This window comes from Dendrobates tinctorius, unplaced genomic scaffold (genome assembly GCF_039654945.1).
Source record: "Dendrobates tinctorius isolate UK_male_01 unplaced genomic scaffold, ASM3965494v1 ptg000098l, whole genome shotgun sequence".
In the NCBI taxonomy this organism is placed as follows: domain Eukaryota; kingdom Metazoa; phylum Chordata; class Amphibia; order Anura; family Dendrobatidae; genus Dendrobates; species Dendrobates tinctorius.
In genome coordinates this window covers 17704994-17723366 of record NW_027361766.1, presented here as the reverse complement: position 1 = coordinate 17723366, position 18373 = coordinate 17704994, and the positions used below count along the sequence as shown (strand labels likewise).

General features: G+C 45.6%; 1 protein-coding gene across 1 annotated transcript in view; it reads left to right on the top strand.

Annotated features, from left to right (window-relative positions):
* Nucleotides 1–394: 394 nt before the first annotated feature.
* ETNK2 (ethanolamine kinase 2) overlaps nucleotides 395–18373 on the top strand; it is a 108536-nt gene continuing 90557 nt past the window's right edge. The window contains exon 1 of the mRNA XM_073587147.1: nucleotides 395–662. Coding sequence (XP_073443248.1) covers nucleotides 525–662 — 138 coding nt within the window. The 5' untranslated portion in view covers nucleotides 395–524. The remainder of the gene's footprint in view (nucleotides 663–18373) is intronic.

Sequence of the window (18373 nt, the reverse complement as noted above, 5' to 3'; positions counted from 1 at the left end):
GGAGATGTGTACACTATGGTGGCATTTTCTATATACACGGTATGAAACATTACATTTCCACATTCCTTGATAAAATACAATCCTAGTCACAGTGCAGCAGGTACTGAGGGTGCTGGTGTGCTCACTACATTTTGCTTTGGGGTTACTTGTTAATCTTGGCCCCAGGCCATAATGTTTTAGGAAGGAAGGTGTGGTGATGCAGAGTATGACCAGTAGGGGATGCTCACTATAGTACCCCATTTATGCCTCTGCACTGCTGTGGACCAGCTGTGTAATGGCCACTGGGTTACTGAGCTGTGCCCTCACTGCTGCTCTGGCTGACAGGAGTCCATCTTGGTCCTGCACCTTGCAGTCAGCGCACTGCACATAGCAGCCGGCAGGGGGAGCCCGGTGCTATCTGGTTCCTGCACTCTCCTCCCTCACACAGGGAAGGGTGACACTGGGTGGCAAGTGCCGGCCCACTCCCCCCTCCAGTGGGTATTTCCCACCTGAGGAGGGGGCCCAGGTCTCAGAGCGAGCAGGGGATGGGTGAGCAGCAGTGTCACAGTGACAGCTCCACGGTGCGCGCTCTCAGCATTGCTGTGGATGAACAGAACGTCGTTCCTGGCGCCCTGAGCCTTCTCCGGGAGCTGAGACCTGACTGGGAGCATGTGCACACTAAGGTAACGGCCGCCTCCCGCGCTGCAGTGATGCGCCAGGACACAGCCGCCCGGTGCCCTATAATGCCGGACCCCGCGGCAGGGTGAACACACGCAGTGAGCTGCTGTCACAAGTGTCCCCTCCCACGTGTCAGCGCCGCCCCCCGTGTATCCCGTGCGAGCGGGAGCATGCTGTCACGTGAGCCCGTGACGTCACAGACCGGGTCGCACCCCTGGGGCCTTACCTAAGGGGGTTGTCCACTTTTGGGGTCAGTGTTTATATATTTTTTTTAACTTTGGGACTAAAAAATAATTTTGCATGAAAGATTTTGCAATGCACAGGCTGAGTTCACACAAGGCGTTTTTGCAAGTTGTCAGCTGCGTTTTACAGTTCCAGCAAAGTTTCTGAGATTTCCGAGATCTGATGCCCACAGCTTGATTGTTTTTTGTCATTGGGATTTCGGGCTCTGCATGGTTATTTGCACTGATGGAGCAGGTCACTTCTTTAAGCGCTTTTCACCCACTGAAATGAATGGAAAGAAAACCTCCTAGTGTGAACTTGCCTTATAAAAGTGACACTCCGAGTGATTGTATTCTTGTAGTGGTGGGCCGGCCGTCTCTTTCTGGTGATCTGGATCATTTGGCTCCGCTCACTGTTATGGATCCCAGTGTAATGTGCTCTCGTATGATCAGCATGGTCCGCTGCCATCGATACCCCAGCAAGACATGTCCATGGGCAGGCTGTCGGCCCCCGGTGAGAGCCATTAAGAGACTGCCAGCTGCTGATACCGGCTCCACCGGTCACTGAAGGGAGGCAGCTGTTTGTGCCGGATCGGCGGCCAACGACCATCCCTTTATTATTACCTCCTAAACATGGGGAAATGTTACTGCAGTGTCGGTGTGTCAGTACACTCGCCGCTTCGTTCCTCAGTGACTGACAAGTATTATACCAGCAGCAATCCGAGCTAGCTCCAGTTGCTGCTGTTAGAGGCTGACAACCTGTGTGGAGCGGGTTCAGCTCCTGAGCCTGCTCCATACCCGACACATGATGTAAATATAGATTGTCGTAGGAGTTAGATGCCAGATATTTCCCAATAAAGACCCCCCCCCTTGCGATCAGAAGTTATGAGAATCCACGGCTGTGTATTACACGCTTGGACGGATTGAATACTGTTTATGGATTGGATATTGATTGATTCCTTGTAGCGGTATGTTCACATTAAAGGGATTCCCCTCTTTGGATAATATCTTTTTGTCAGCAGGGCCTCATGACAACGGACTGATCAGAGAGTGTCCGCCCTACTTTAGTAAGTGTTTGTTCTCCCTGGGATATATTTACCATGGAAAACTATAGAGGAATGATCATTTAATGGGTTTTAATAGGTGACAACAACAAACCAAGCGCCGTGTACACCAGGCAAAGTTGACCACAAATGAGGTTTGTTTTAATAATAATTATGATATATTAATATTTCCCATTACTGTACTGAGATAGGAGATGGCAGTTAGTGCTGTTAAGATTCTATGTAGACTGTAGGGGGCGGAGCTACAGGTAGAGCTCCTCCCCCCTCCTATATGATAGAATCTCATCAGTAGTAGCTGGCATCTCATAGCTCAGTAATGGGAAAGTCTGTCTACACTGAATACAGATTGTTCGCCTCTTAGGGGCATTTTTTTTTTTTTTTTACCCAAGTGCATGTATATGGGATTTAGGCCGGTGTCACACTAGAGAGAAATACGGATGAGTGAGAGGCGCAAAAACAACGCATTGCACTCTGACCAATGTTTCTCTATGGGGCAGCTCCCATCAGCCGTATATTTCTCAACCATATTTTTACGGGCTGAGAAAATCGCAGCATTCTGAAATTGTCAGCGTATTACTCCAAAAATACGACAATGCAAGTCTATGGGGGCGAGAAAAATACAGATTACACATGGAGCAGACGTGTGACTTGCGAGCAATATGCACCGTGCCCTTTACCAAAAGCCGGCAATTCATTTTGTGATACAATAAAATCACACTGACATGTTTAATAAGGAAACAAAAGTGTGTGTGTATATATAAATATATATTATACTGTATATGTCATTGAGACACATATATATATTTCATAGAATCCTACATAGCAGAATAGCCGCTAAATCAAATGCCGGCTTCTGTAAAATCATTCCAAAACCCGTCATGAAATGACACATTGTTTACATACAGTAAACCATTTAATTTCATTTAGTTATTTATATGTCTTTGACTAATAATTAGATGAGGGTTTGTGTGTAAAATTTTGGACATGTTGTAGGTGTTAAATTAAGGGGTTAATTCGTTGAAAAAAATGCGTGGGTTCCCGCAGTAATTTCTCAACCAGAGAGTAAAAGCGAGTGAGTGAGGGCAAATATTAATAGCCTAGAGAGAGACCATTGTTTTTGCCCCCCCACCCCCCCCGGCTACAAAAATCTGCCCCCAGACACCCTAGAAAGGGCGCATCTATAAGATGCGCCTTTTCTGGCCCCTAGCCTTTCTATTCCCATTGCCCTCTAGTGGTGGCTAATGGGTTAATAATGATGGGTTAATGTCACCTTTCTATTGGAAGGTGACATTAAGCCGGGTTAATAATGGAGAGGTGTCAATAAGACACCTATCCATTATTAACCCTAGAATGGGAAAGGGTTAAAAAAAACCCACACAGACATTAATTAAAAATTCTTTTAATGAAATAAACACACCAAGTTTTTGACCAAATTTATTCCTCTGCTAATCAAAAAAAATAAATAAATAAAAACAACTATATACATACCTCTCCGCTGTTCAGACAGGTCCCCCGATGCAATCCAACAGGAGGGGTTAACTGGTTTACAACGGGGAGCGGTGCTAATGCGACCGCCCCTGCTGTAGACCACTGCTGAATGAATTAGTTCATCTCTGCGCAGCCTCCCTGACTGACCGGAGATGAACTAATGAGTGTGGGAAAGTTTCTGAACTTTTTCCCACGCTCATCAGTTCACCTCAGGTCAGCCAGGGGACTCCGCGCAACCTCACTGACGTCAGCCTTGACAACGGATGACATACGTATCACTGTACAGGGAACATTTCTGCATATTACGACCGTAAAATACGGTCCGTATTTTTATACGTTGTGTCTGACTCCAGCCTAATAATCATTTTTGCAATTAGGTTTCATGATCCATTTTGCAGCGTTTGTCATTTACAGGCTCTTTATTTCCTTGCGCATTCAACTTTGATGTGGTCTGTGGTCATGAATCATCTGAAAGGAGTTCAGAAAAAGAGAGATGAGAGTTAAAAACTCCTCACCAGATCAGTTGAAGTGAGCTGACTGACAGATTCTTAGTTCACTCATTCTGCAGCCAGCAATAGAAGGCAAATGCTTTTTTGCCCCAATTAGAATTCATTTAAGTGAAAAAAAATTGTCTCAGGTTTACAACCCCTTCAACTTTTTTTTTAAGCAATTTATGATACTACTGCTTTTCCGTGGGATCAGACCACACAGGCTAATGTTGTTTGCCCACTCACATCAGTGAGCCTCGGGCACCCATGACCCTGTCACCGTTCAGCTCTGCAGTCTGTAGAGCAATTGTTTCCCTATAACGAACAAAAACGCATTCTTTAGGTCAATCGCCGGGACAATCCCATTATAACTGTACCATTTGTGCACAAACAAGACCACAGCTAAAATTCGCAGAGGCATACTGTTCATTTGTATGGAATGTGAACTGATGCCAGAGTGCACGAGTTCTCATTAGTTCCTGCATCACCCATAAATGACGGATGAAAAAAAATGTCAATTTGTTTTCCTTTTAGATCTATTGTAGAAGATATAAGTGAATCTATGAGCCAGCATTATCTGTAGAACATTATTACTTGACTCAACGGTAAAAAATGATCAAAGGGGTAAAACACCTTGAACATTCTGTGATATTAAAGCTGATGTCCACTACTTTTACATTGATGACCTGACCTTGGGATTGGTCAGCAACGTCTGATCGGCCAGTGTCCGACACCCGGCACCGCAGCCGATCAGCTGTTATCGGTATCAGCGGCGGTAGCCGCCGGTCACAAGTACTTACTTGCGGAGCTGGCTGTCTACTTATAGTGGCTGTTGCGACATGGTGGGGGAAACATCATACTTTGGGGGTTCTTTTCTGCAAAGGGGACAGGACAACTACACCTTATTGAAGGGAGGATGGATGGGGTCACGTATCGAGAGATTTTGGTCAACAACCTTCTTCACTCAGTAAGAGCACTGAAGGTGGGTTGTGGCTGGGTCTTCCAGCATGACAATGACCCAAAACCCACAGCCAGGGTGACTAAGGAGTGTTTCCGTAAGGTCGGGTTCACATAGCGTTAACTAGCCTTATCAACTCATAGCGTTGACGTGCTGCGTTAACGCTATAGCATAAAGCGATATGCATTATGCTATACCGCTAGCGCTGATGATTCATCAGGGCTAGCTGTGACGGAGCCTCAGACGCTGCAGGCCGCGTCCGTGGCTCCGTCAGTGCTTAACGGCACATCGCGAACGTGTGCCGCTTTACGGCATACGTTGCGATGCGCTAGTTAATGGGAGGCTATGGCAACGTTAACGGACTGCGTTACACCGCGGTGTAACGCAGTCCGTTAAACGGACTGTCATAGAGCAGTATGAACCCAGCCTAAGAAGAATTTCAAGGTCCTGGAGTGGCCTGTATCTAGAGTTGAACCCAATAGAAAATGTTTGGAGGGAGCTGAAACTCAATGTTACCCAGTGACAGTCCCGAAACCTGAAAGATCTGGGGAACATCTGCATGGAGGAGTGGGCCAAAATCCCTGCTGCTTTGTTAGGGAACTTGGTCAAGAACTACAGGAAACGTCTGATCTCTGAAATTGCAAACAAAGGTTTCTGTACCACATACGTAGCAAAGGTTAACCCCTTCCCGACATGCGCCGTATTGGTACTGCTCTGCGGGAACTGCGCTCCCACAAACAGCAGTACTAGTACGGCGGCACGATCGTGCGGCCTCACGCTGAGCACCGTAGCGATCGCATGCGGGTGACAGCTGACACCCCGCAGCAATGCCCACAATCGATGCTAGCACGGATCGTTGACCTTTAACCCCTCTGATGCCGCTGTCAGTACTGACAGCGGCATAGAGAAGAATCACACAGGGAGAGGGCTCCCTGCGCTCTCCCACCGGAAAAACTCGATGCAATCGCGTTGTTCCGGTGGTCTCCATGGAGACCCCTGGCTCCAAGATGGCCACGGGGTCCTTCTGGGTCCTGCAGAGAGGTGGCTTGCAAGTGCCTGCTGAGAACAGGCCGCCGGCAAGCCTCCTTCACTGCCTGTCAGATTTCTGATCTGACACTGTGCTATGCAAAGTATCAGATCAGCGATCTGGCATGACATAGTGATGGCCCATCCTGGGACAATGTTATAAAGTTAAAAAAAAATTAGAGTGTGTAAAAAAAAAAAAATATATATATATATATATATATATTTATATATATTTAAAAAAAAAATAAAAATCCCCAAATAAAGAAAAAAAATATTTTTCCAATAAATCCATTTATTTATGTAATTAAAAAAAAAAACAATAAAAGTACACATATTTGGTCCGTAACGACCCACTCTATAAAACTCTCCCACTAGTTAACCATTTCAGTGAACACCGTAAAGAAATAAATAAAAAACGAGGCAAAAAAACAATGCTTTATCATCATACCGCCGAACAAAAAGTGCAATAAAACGCGATTAAAAAGACGGATGTAAATAAAAATGGTACCGCTGAAAACGTCATTTTGTCACGCAAAAAACAAGCCGTCATTCAGCGTCATCAGCGAAAAAATAAAAAAGTTATAGCTCTCTCAATAAAGTGATGCAAAAATATTTTTTTTCTATAAAATAGTTTTTATTGTGTAAAAGCGCCAAAACATGAAAAAAAGATATAAATGAGGTATCGCTTTCATCGTACTGACCCGAAGAATAAATCTGTTTTATCCATTTTACCACATGCGGAACGGTCTAAAAAAAATTTATATATATAAAAAAAAAAAAAACAATTCCTGAATTGCTGGTTTTTGTTAATTCTGCCTCACAAAAATCGGAATGAAAAGTGATCAAAAAATGTCATGTGCCCGAAAATGGAACCAATAAAAACGTCAACTCGTCCCGCAAAAAACAAGACCTCACATGACTCTGTGGGTCAAAATATGGAAAAATTATAGCTCTCAAATTGTGGTGATGCAAAAACTACTTTTTTTCAATAAAAAGCGTCTTTTAGTGTGTGACAGCTGCCACACTTGAAAACCTGCTATAAAAACCCACTATAAATAGTAAATCAAACACCCCTTTATCATCCCTTAGTTAGGGAAAAATAATAAAATAAAAAAATGTGTTTATTTCCATTTTCCCATTAGGGTTGGGGTTAAAGTTACTGTTAGGGTTGGAGTTAGGGTCAGGGTTGGGATTAGAGTTAGGGCTGTAGTTAGAATTGGGGGGTTTCCACTGTTTAGGCACATCAGGGGCTCTCCAACTGTGGCATGGCGTCTGATCTTAATTCCAGCCAATTTTGCATTGAATAGTCAAACGGCGCTCCTTCCCTTCCGAGCTTTCCTGTGAAGCACCTGAAGGGTTAATAAACTTCTTGAATGTGGTTTTGAGCACCATGAGGGGTGCAGTTTTTAGAACGGTGTCACTTTTAGGCATTTTCTGTCATATAGGCCCCTCAAAGTCACTTCAAGTGTGAGGTGGTTCCTAAATAAAACGGTTTTGCAAATTTTGTAAAAATGAGAAATTGCTGGTCAGCTTTTAACCCTTATAACTTCCTAACAAAAAAAAAATTATGTTTCCAAAATTGTGCTGATGTAAAGCAGACATGTGGGAAATGTTACTTATTAAGTATTTTGTGTGATATGACTCTCTAATTTAAGGGCATAAAAACTAAAAGATTGAAAATTGCGAAATATTCAAAATTTTTGCCAAATTTCTGCTTTTTTTTCACAAATAAACGCAAGTTATATCGAAGAAATTTTACCACTATCATAAAGTACAATATGTCACGAGAAAACTTTCTCACAATCACCAGGATCTGTTGAAGCATTTCAGAGTTATTACCTCATAAAGTGACAGTGGTCAGAATTGTAAAAATCGGCCTGTCATTAAGATGAAATCAGACTTTGTCTCAAAGGGGTTAAGATTCCGTCTCTCAGTTGAAGTGTACATACAATTAAAATTACAAACCTCCCCATTCTTTGTAGGTGCGAAAACTTGGAAAATCGTCAATGTTTCAGATATTACTTTCCCCACTGTGTTTTTCTATGTCAATCAGGGACGGGCTGGGTCAGGGGCAAGGGGGCATATGCCCGGGCCGGTCCCTCAGCAGCTATTTAGGGCCACCTGGCTGCCTGCTGCTTTAGTAGCTTCTGGGAGGCACAGCACCTTTCAGTTCTGCAGCGGCCCTGGTGCGGAGGATTCCCAGGCTCCTTCCCTGACAGGACCTGTGCGGTGTCAGTGCTGGCTCTGCCCCCTGCTCGTCTTTCAGTGCTGGCCTTCAGGGCTTCTCTCCTCCTGCTGCACACAGCAGCTCCTGGCCAGGAAATAATGGTGAGGTGGTAAAAGCATCTAATAGTTTGTGTAGAGTGAGGGAAGGTGGTGTGTTACTGTGTGGTGACAGTGTCAGGGCATGCATTATGTACTATGGTGGGCTGAGTGAGGGGCTATAATAAGGGGCGGCTAAAATCTGTATTGACATGTATTACCATGTATGTTATGAGGGGCTGGGGGTCTCCTACACTTTGCTCTGTATGTGTGGGGGATGTTAACCTGTACTGTTATGGCCTGAGGAGATCCTACACCGTACTGTGTGCTGCACTGTATACTTTGAGTTGCTGATGTCTGTGAGGACATGGAGATGAATGTAATGTTTTCCTCTGATGGACTGTGGTGTGATGTATAGCACGGCTGAGTACCCTGTGATAAAACAGCGAATTGCACTCGGCTCAGTGTTATATTATAAGGCCTCATTCACAAGTCAGTATTTGGTCAGTATTTTTCGTCAGTGTTTGAATGCCAAAACCAGGAGTGGACCTTACAGAGAAAAACTATAATTGAAAGACTGACACCTGGTCTGTGTTTTGGAGACATTTATTGTTTTGGCATACAAATACTGATGAAATACTTATCAAAAATACTGATGTGTCGTCTCCTTCCTGAAAGGTACGGCTCCATTCAAATGGCCATCAAGCCACATCAAATACTTGGGGATTACTCTTACCAAAAACCCTCTGGGTCTCTACAATGAAAACTATGTCAAATTAATTAGAACAATTAAGGCCTGTTTCACACATCAGTTTTTTACCATCAGTCAAGATCCGCCAATTTTTTTTTAAAAAACGGATCCGCCAAAAAAGGGGCGGATCCATTTTTTTCACCCATAGACTTACATTATTGGCGGATCTTGAATGATGGTCGTCCGTCACACCCGTTTTTGTACGGATCCGCCAAGATTTTAGCGGCTCCTGGGCGGATGAAACGGACCATGCAACTTTTTTTTCGTTGACGGTCCGCTAATTTCACCATTAACCCTTCCGGGAGCCAATAAAATCTCTCTCTCTCTCTCTCCCTCCCTCCTCACCGCTCCCGCGACATCTCTGTGCTCGACATCACCGCTCCCGCGACATCTCCGTGCCCGACATCACCGTCCCCGCTCCCGCAACATCTCCGTGTCGCGACCTCACTGCTCCCGCGAGATCTCCGTGCCCGCGACCTCACCGCTCCCGCGACATCACCATGCCCGCTCGACATGCAGATGCCCACTCTCTTCTTTCGGCTCCCGGATACCGCTACATCGCCGGTATGAGGTTTTTTTTTTTCCCAGGCGCAGTTCCTTTAACGGCGGATCCCAGCGCACCAACGGACCAGTGGCTCCCGTTGATGTTTTGTCGCCTGCAGATCCTTTTTCCTCCATTTTGGCGGATTTTAACTGACCTCCAAAACTGATGTGGGAAACAGGCCTTAGGGGCAATTAGAGTCTTATGAGCACCCATATCTCTCATGGTTGGGAAGAACAAACATAATTAAAACCTATATCTCACCCAAAATACTACAGTCATATGTAAAAGTTTGGGCACCCCTATTAATGTTAACCTTTTTTCTTTATAACAATTTTGGTTTTTGCAACAGGTATTTCAGTTTCATATGTCTAATAACTGATGGACTCAGTTATATTTCTGGATTCAAATGAGGTTTATTGTACTAACAGAAAATGTGCAATCTGCATTTAAACAGAATTTGACCGGTGCAAAAGTATGGGCACCCTTATCATTTTCTTGATTTGAACACTCCTAACTACTTTTTACTGACTTCCTGAAGCACTAAATTGGTTTTGTAACCTCATTGAGCTTTGAACTTCATAGCCAGGTGTATCAAATCATGAGAAAAGGTATTTAAAGTGGCCACTTGCAAGTAGTTCTCCTATTTGATTCTCCTATGAAGAGTGGCATCATGGGCTCCTCAAAACAACTCTCAAATGATCTGAAAACAAAGATTATTCAACATAGCTTTTCAGGGGAAGGATACAAAAAGTTGTCTCAGAGATTTAACCAGTCAGTTTCCACTGTGAGGAACATAGTAAGGAAATGGAAGAACACATGTACAGTTCTTGTTAAGCCCAGAAGTGGCAGGCCAAGAAAAATATCAGAAAGGCAGAGAAGAAGAATGGTGAGAACAGTCAAGGACAATCCACAGACCACCTCCAAAGACCTGCAGCATCATCTTGCTGCAGATGGTGTCACTGTGCATCGGTCAACAATACAGCGCATGCATAATGCCTTTTTGTATGACCAAACAACTCAATCTTTGTTTCATCAGTTCACAGGACCTTCTTCCAAAATGTAACTGACTTGTCCAAATGTGCTTTTGCATACCTCAGGCGACTCTGTTTGTGGCGTGCTTGCAGAAACGGCTTCTTTCGCATCACTCTCCCATACAGCTTCTCCTTGTGCAAAGTGCGCTGTATTGTTGACCGATGCACAGTGACACCATCTGCAGCAAGATGATGCTGCAGGTCTTTGGAGGTGGTCTGTGGATTGTCCTTGACTGTTCTCACCATTCTTCTTCTCTGCCTTTCTGATATTTTTCTTGACCTGCCACTTCTGGGCTTAACAAGAACTGTACCTGTGTTCTTCCATTTCCTTACTATATTCCTCACAGTGGAAACTGACAGGTTAAATCTCTGAGACAACTTTTTGTATCCTTCCCCCTGAAAAGCTATGTTGAATAATCTTGGTTTTCAGATCATTTGAGAGTTGTTTTGAGGAGCCCATGATGCCACTCTTCATAGGAGAATCAAATAGGAGAACTACTTGCAAGTGGCCACTTTAAATACCTTTTCTCATGATTTGATACACCTGGCTATGAAGTTCAAAGCTCAATGAGGTTACAAAACCAATTTAGTGCTTCAGAAAGTCAGTAAAAAGTAGTTAGGAGTGTTCAAATCAAGAAAATGATAAGGGTGCCCATACTTTTGCACTGATCAAATTTTGTTTAAATGCAGATTGCACATTTTCTGTTAGTACAATAAACCTCATTTGAATCCAGAAATATAACTGAGTCCATCAGTTATTAGATATATGAAACTGAAATACCTGTTGCAAAAACCAAAATTGTTATAAAGAAAAAAGGTTAACATTAATAGGGGTGCCCAAATTTTTACATATGACTGTATATACAATGTCTATGGTGCCGATCTCTCTCCCCAAAACTTTCTTTACTACTATCAGGAGAATTACCTCACAATATGTTTGGAAGTTTAAAAAACCAAGACTCTCATAGATTTCTTACCCTTCCGAAATTATCAGGGGGCTTGAACTTTCCAGATTTCATTTCCTATCATAAAGCAATTCACATCAGTCGATGGTTAAAACTCGCACTAGCCCATCAATCCCCGCATCACAAATATCTAGAGCTTCTTCTCCTTGAGAAAAACACGTATCATTACATTTGGAATGATTGGATGCCTCCTTCCCATCTGAAGCTAGACCCAATCACCATGACTACTTTAAAAATCAAAAAAGAATTATTGAAATCTCTACCTACAACAGAAGAGCCCTCTGCACTTACCCCCACTAGTGTCATTCCATATCTCCTTAACCCCAACTATATTGACACATTTAATTTATACCCCGTTACGGCAGTCGGTGCCATCTCCCAATTGGATTTAGGCAACATTTCTTTCTCAGACTAGATTATGGCCCGATGCTATCGCATCGGGAGGATGCGATAGCATCACACCTCTTGCCATGTTAACCCTCAACACACACACTCCACTCACCTTTCACCATCTCCACTCACTCTTTCACTCCACATACGACCCCTTCTCTCACTCCGTCTCTCATACTCACGCCGTCATCGCCGCTGCTCCACGATCCCCGACATCTTCTTCCGCCGGCGCCATCCTGGATCCAGACGTCCTCCACGCCGGCGACATGTTCTTGCGGCGACGCCATCTTGAGTATCGCAGGATTTCGCTGATCCAAAATAGCGTCGCCGCAGGAACATGTCGCCGGCGTGGATGCGGTCGGGATCCAAAATGGCGTCGGCGAAATCTCGCGAGATTTCGCCGACGCCATTTTGGATCCCGACGTCCTCCACGCCGGCGACATGTTCTTGCGGCGACGCCATCTTGACTATCGCGGGATTTCGCCGATCCAAAATGGCGTCGCCGGCGTGGAGGACGTCTGGATCCAGGATGGCGCCGGCGGAAGAAGATGTCGGGGATCGTGGATCAGCGGCGATGACGGCGTGAGTATGAGAGACGGAGTGAGAGAAAGGGTCATATGTGGAGTGAAAGAGTGAGTGGAGATGGTGAAAGGTGAGAGGAGTGTGTGTGTTGAGGAGGAGTGGTGTGTTGAGGGTTAACATGGAAAGAGGTGTGCGGTGACGTCACCGGTTACAACTGGACGGAAGTTGTTACAACCGGAAGTTGCTTAGGCATTTATTATAGTAGATATCTGGCCCAAAGACTCTTGTACACACCCGGAGAACTTTATACAAAAACTCATGCCTTGGAGATTCTGAGACAATTTAATGCCAAATTCACTGGGACCAGAAACTGGTCCTGGGTTGAATTGTTGTTGAAAATTCCCATGCCTATTTTCCAGAATATATAAAAACATTATCTCTCCCTCCAATGCATCAAAGCCAATTTGCCTTCTCTCATGGGAAAAAGAGCTAGGCATTTCGCTAACTGACTCAGAAGTACATAAAATCCTGACCAACTCAAAAGGTTTTTCCAGGTGTATGTTACTACAAAAAAACGCTTATAAAATTTTTACGAGATGGTACAGAACACTTGAGTTTTTACATCATCTAGGATTAATTGGCTCAAAAATGTGCTGGAGGTGTGGTTTGGGAGTAGGCAATATGTCCCATATATACTGGACCTGTCCTCTTCTTAGGGAATTTTGGTCAGGGGTTAACAAACCACTGATAGACCTTAGGCTATGTGCACATGGTGCGGATTCTGCTGCGGATCCGCAGCGTTTCTGCAGCTGCGGGTCCGCAGCAGATTTAGGTGCGTTGTACAGTACCATTGTTTTCAATGGTAAACTGGAAAACGCTGTGCACATGCTGCGGATTTTTCCGCGCGGTTTTGCTGCAGTTTACAATTTGCAGCATGTCAATTCCTTTGTCCAGAAATGCTGCGGTTTCACACCTCATCCATTATGAGGTGTAAAACCGCAGGGCAAAACCGCAGATAGTCCTGCGGATTTATCTGCGGTTTTCACTACAAAATCCACAGAGGCAAAAAACTCTGTGTGCACATAGCCTAAGGAGGTGGTGCTCTCCTGCCCCACACCTGATTGTAGGCTAAAGAAACATGGGCCCTTAGCCCTGTTGTTGAGCGCAGCTAAACATTTAATCTCATCCCACTGGAGGAATCTGTAGCGCCCCCAGGAGTATGGTCGCCACAATGGCATTGCCTTCCTCCATGGAGGGTGATGTCATGCTTGGAAGCAATGAAGGGTCTCTCTAGCAGTTAATCATTTACATGCAACACGTTCCCACTCCAGGCCATCAGAGGGAGCTCTGAACCAGGATTGGGGGAGGAGCGCGCTCTGAGGGCCAGGAGGGGAAATTAGTCAGTTAGTGTTTTTTGGATAAATTGGCCACAGCAGCCATTTATTTAACACATAACAAGCATTTTTTAATATAACAACCCAGCGGGGCGGTCCTCAAAGCTCCCAAACCAAAATCCATTAGGTTAATAACTCAGCATGGCCTCAGGCCGAGTCTTGCCTCCAGCCGCTATGCACCAGCTCGGAGGCACCAAATCAACCTGCCTGGCCAGTATCCATTACCATAGAACCCGGGTCCCCTTTTATCCCTTCCTTGGGATAATTAAATACCTGTCCACTTGAGTCCATGACCTCTTACGATTCCCCCCCCCCCCGAGCCGCCAGCCTCGCCACATGTCCAACCCCACAGTGTTCAGATGAATCCCATCTATTCCTCAAAATTCCCTTTCTCCAGCTTCCAATTCTATGTGACGCACTACAATCGTTCCGTTCATTGCCATAAAGCCGGAAACTGCCTTATTCAACTTAATCCTGGCCCTGTTAACCCCTTGCATTGATCTTGCACCATGCCAAACTTTTCTTGGAATAATATCCGACCATATCACCACCAATCTAGGAAACATGGACCACAATCACATGTCAAATTTTATGTCGGTTAACAATTCCCAGCATGGCCCCATGACTGCCCCCGCAGGATAAACACTCATTCTTAAATTTACATTTTCCCCCGAATCTGCAGGAACCCTCATTAAATGAGAAACGGCCCTTTCTGCAATACCACCAAGTGTCCTGACTGTCCTGCACCCCCGGTGCCCCCTTGAAACCACTGATTACTCTGCCCTGATCTAGTTGAAGCCATTACTCTCATCTATAGGGCTATATCCTTATGCTCCCAACGGACCGCCTTTCTGTGACGAAACTGTTCGTCATACGTCAACCATCCCTACCTTCCATAAACTCTGTATGCTTCCCCAATTGAATCCATATAGCAAAAAAGGCTTGAACAATTTTCCGGGGCCTTTTCACCTATTACGCTAGCTAAAATAGCGAATGCCTGCAACCAATTGTAAAAGGTTCTAGGGATTAAGCAGAACCTTCTCCTCTCCTCATCTTCCCTCTTGGAATCCTCTCTTCTTACTCTGTTCAAATGAAAGCAATCTAAATGGAGTAGGGAAAATATCTCCACATACTCCCCTTTCCAAATCTTCCCTAACCTCCTGTTTGAAATGTGTCCCCAATGGCCTTTCAAAACATACGTATACCTCGCTCTTAGCTGCATCATCTAAATGGACGGAATTATCCTTATCCATTTCCCCACTGTCTATTGATGATGCCCTCAGACCGGATATCCCTCCATCTTCGGCAGCCACCGCCGCAGTGTTTGCTGAGCTGCTGCAGTTACCCCTGACAACGAGCCTGGTAGCATTGACTGCGCTAATTGTCCCTGAAACCCTCTGTCCCTATTGCCACCCAGCCATGCTGCCGCAGGTGATACCCCACCCGAGTATTCCCAGAATGCCACAATCTAACCAAATCATATAAACCATGTAATAATAACCCCATACCCCCACTAACCTCCCCCGCAGACACAATACTACCTCCACCCTCAATGGAAGCAAGTGATTGGTTAACATTATGAGAGTGATTACTCTCACCTGGGTGCCGTGATCCCTGCAGCCAAAGATCTGGAATCCAGACGTGACCCGTCCAAACTTGTCTCCCTTACGCGATCTTGACTTGGAGCCTATAAAGCGCCATACAGCTGGCCACCATACTCCTCTGTATCTGCCAACGGTACTATGCCCCTCTGCGCTGTCATCACTGGATCTGTGTTTCTCATGGGTAGGCCAGCCAGTAGCTGCCTTCAATTCTGCAAACCCTCTTAGCCCAAGTGTACACTGTTGCCCCCCTCCCTCCTTATCGCCAGGCCAGCCGAGTGCTGCTCGCCATAAATTTGAAAACTTGCTGTGTCAGGCGAGTGGGCGGAGCTATCCTCCCACCGTTCACCCGGCTGTCTGTGCTGGAGCGCCTGTGCCACAGGCCTCCGTCTGCTCACGCCCTCACCCTGGTGCTGCTGATTGGGTACAGATCTGGGCTGACGACCCGCCGTTCCCGAATTTCGGTCCTCCCATGTCCTCCATGCCGGCTGTATGCGCTCCTGGCCGGTGGGCGGAGCTATTTCTCCTCCGCTCGCCTCGTTCACTCTGCAGAGAAACCTGTACTGCAGGCCCTCGTCGGCTTTCTGCCTCCCCCTGGCCACGCTGAGCGCGACCCGTTCCAGGATGGACACCCGCCGTACCTGTGCCCCCCGCTGCCGTTGTAGAGAGGGAGGTTGACTCCACCCCCCGATGTAGACCCCGCTATCTGGCTAGATTCCTCCCGGCTCTCGGACTACGAGCTCCTGGCCTGCAGCTCGTGGCTTGTACCCGAGGGTCCCTAGAGGGGCTACTAATGCAGCGATGGAACCGAGGGGTAGCCTCCGGACTAAGGCGTATCGGAGGCCTGGTTCTCTGTGGCTGGCGTCCTTCTTGCTGGGGCTGAGGGGGCCCCACCACCGCCCCTTGAAGCAAGCCATGAACTGAATCCTGTAGCCATCCTGTGCCCCGGGAACCCACGGAATCCCTCAGCATCTGAAGCATGGACTCTATCTCCATCATAACAGGTACCCAATACAGACCCTGCAGATTCTTACTGCTACGAGGGGGCACCTAAAATGGTTGCCCCACTAAGATGGCTCCCCGTATTTATACTGATGGCCCATGACCACCCCTTTTGACTCTGATTCCCACTAAGCCCTGCCCAGCCCCACTCAGTACAGCAAGTTAACCCCCACTATGCTCCCTATTAACCGTCCTCAGCTCCTTCTATCCCTCTCAACCCTGTCATGCAGTCCTCCCTTCTATAGCCTGCGGCCCAGTATGGTCTCACTTGACACTCCACTCACGCTCGCAACACAGCAGGAGCCGAGGGTCATTAGCATGTCGCTTCCGATGCTCTTGCAGCAGATGCCAAACGCTGGTGTGACTCCAGCCTTGCACTTTATACTGTGTGTGAGGACCTTTGGGGATTTTCACTGAGCAAATGAGAATTTTGTGGATCTGGATGAAAGCATGCAAAGACTGAAGGGGTGGCAACAAAATTTCACCCTAAATGTCTATTTAAAGGGGTTGTCCGGCATTAGGCTACAAGTCTGTAGTCACTCTATGTGACTGTAGACTTTTGATTCCTTCTGTCGCGTGCACTGCACGCTGTGAGGATTCTCCACTGCCAGGAACGGTGGGCACATGGCCGAAAGTATGTGCAATTTTCATACAGGCGGTCACATGCCGACTACATGGGCCAGCCTCACTCAATGCCAGTGTGTTGAGCGAGGCAGGAAACAGTCTAGCTGGAATGTGGACGGAAGTATACAAATCACATACTTGCAGTCATGTGTCTGCCTCTCTCGGCACCGTAGAATCCTATAATCCTTGCAGCTTGAATTGCACCCAATGTGAGGATTCATAAGTCTGCAGTCATATAGAATAACTGCAGACTTGTTGTCTAAGACTGGACAACCCCTTTATTTAATAAGTAGAATCATGTTTCTAATATAATTTAGTTAAAAATTCCCTAGTGACCTCAGCCAGGCCCCCTGATGACATCCCTTTTGAGTATACCAGCATGCACTGGGAACTTGAAAACTGTCTTCAGAATGGAAGGAAAAGAAAAAAAAATTAACAGGGAGTGACAGTAGAGAGGGAACAGTAGGAAATGTTTATGTAAATTTAATGTAGAAAAGTGATTCAATTATTACATTAAAGAGATGCATTTAGGATCAAATTCAAATTTGGTTTTCAACCACCCCTTCACGTCATGGCCATTTTCCGTTTTCTTTTTTACCTCTCCATCTTCCAAGAGCCATTAGGGCTGTCGCTGAGCATCATTCTCCTATTTATCAGTCAGTGAGAAGCAGACAGCACTCGGATGACATCCTAGTTCTGTCTAATTGGTTTTTAAGCTGATTTGTAGCTCCAAATTTGTATCGGGCTGCTGCTCGGTCCACAACAAATTACTGACATGTGAACAGCCCCATAGACTATTACAGGTACTATCTGAAAAACAGTGATCGCACTCGTATGCCAAAAACTGACATCTGAACTGCCACTCCTCTCCATTCACAACCACAGGGAATATACAGCTCTGGCTAAAATTAAGAGACCACTGCACAGTTTTATAAAAATCAGCTTCTCTACATGTCTGACAGCCATTCCATTCTAGTGTCAGTTGAATTCCAACCAGAGTACACCTCATTCTACTTAATGTGCTTCTGATTAGGTGATCACCTGAGCCAAATCTTATTTAACAAAGGAAAGTATAAAAAAAACCCTGCTGTGGTGTTCACAATTATCTTGCAATAGGACAAGCTGGATGGCAAAACATGTGCTAGTAATATCCCGAAAGTAATTGGAATGAAAAAATAACTTTTAACCATTCCAAAGAAGTTGAAAAGAAAAGTCTTGAGTGAGGAAAAGAAGGGCTCAATTCTGGCTAATTTTTAAGTCAAGCAGCAGACATTGGGGACAACCAACCTTCAGACCGGCAGAGGGCGAAAATGACTCTCCACTGACCGGGATGACCGTTATCTTATTCGAATATCACTCAGCAACCGCATGATGACATCAAGTGA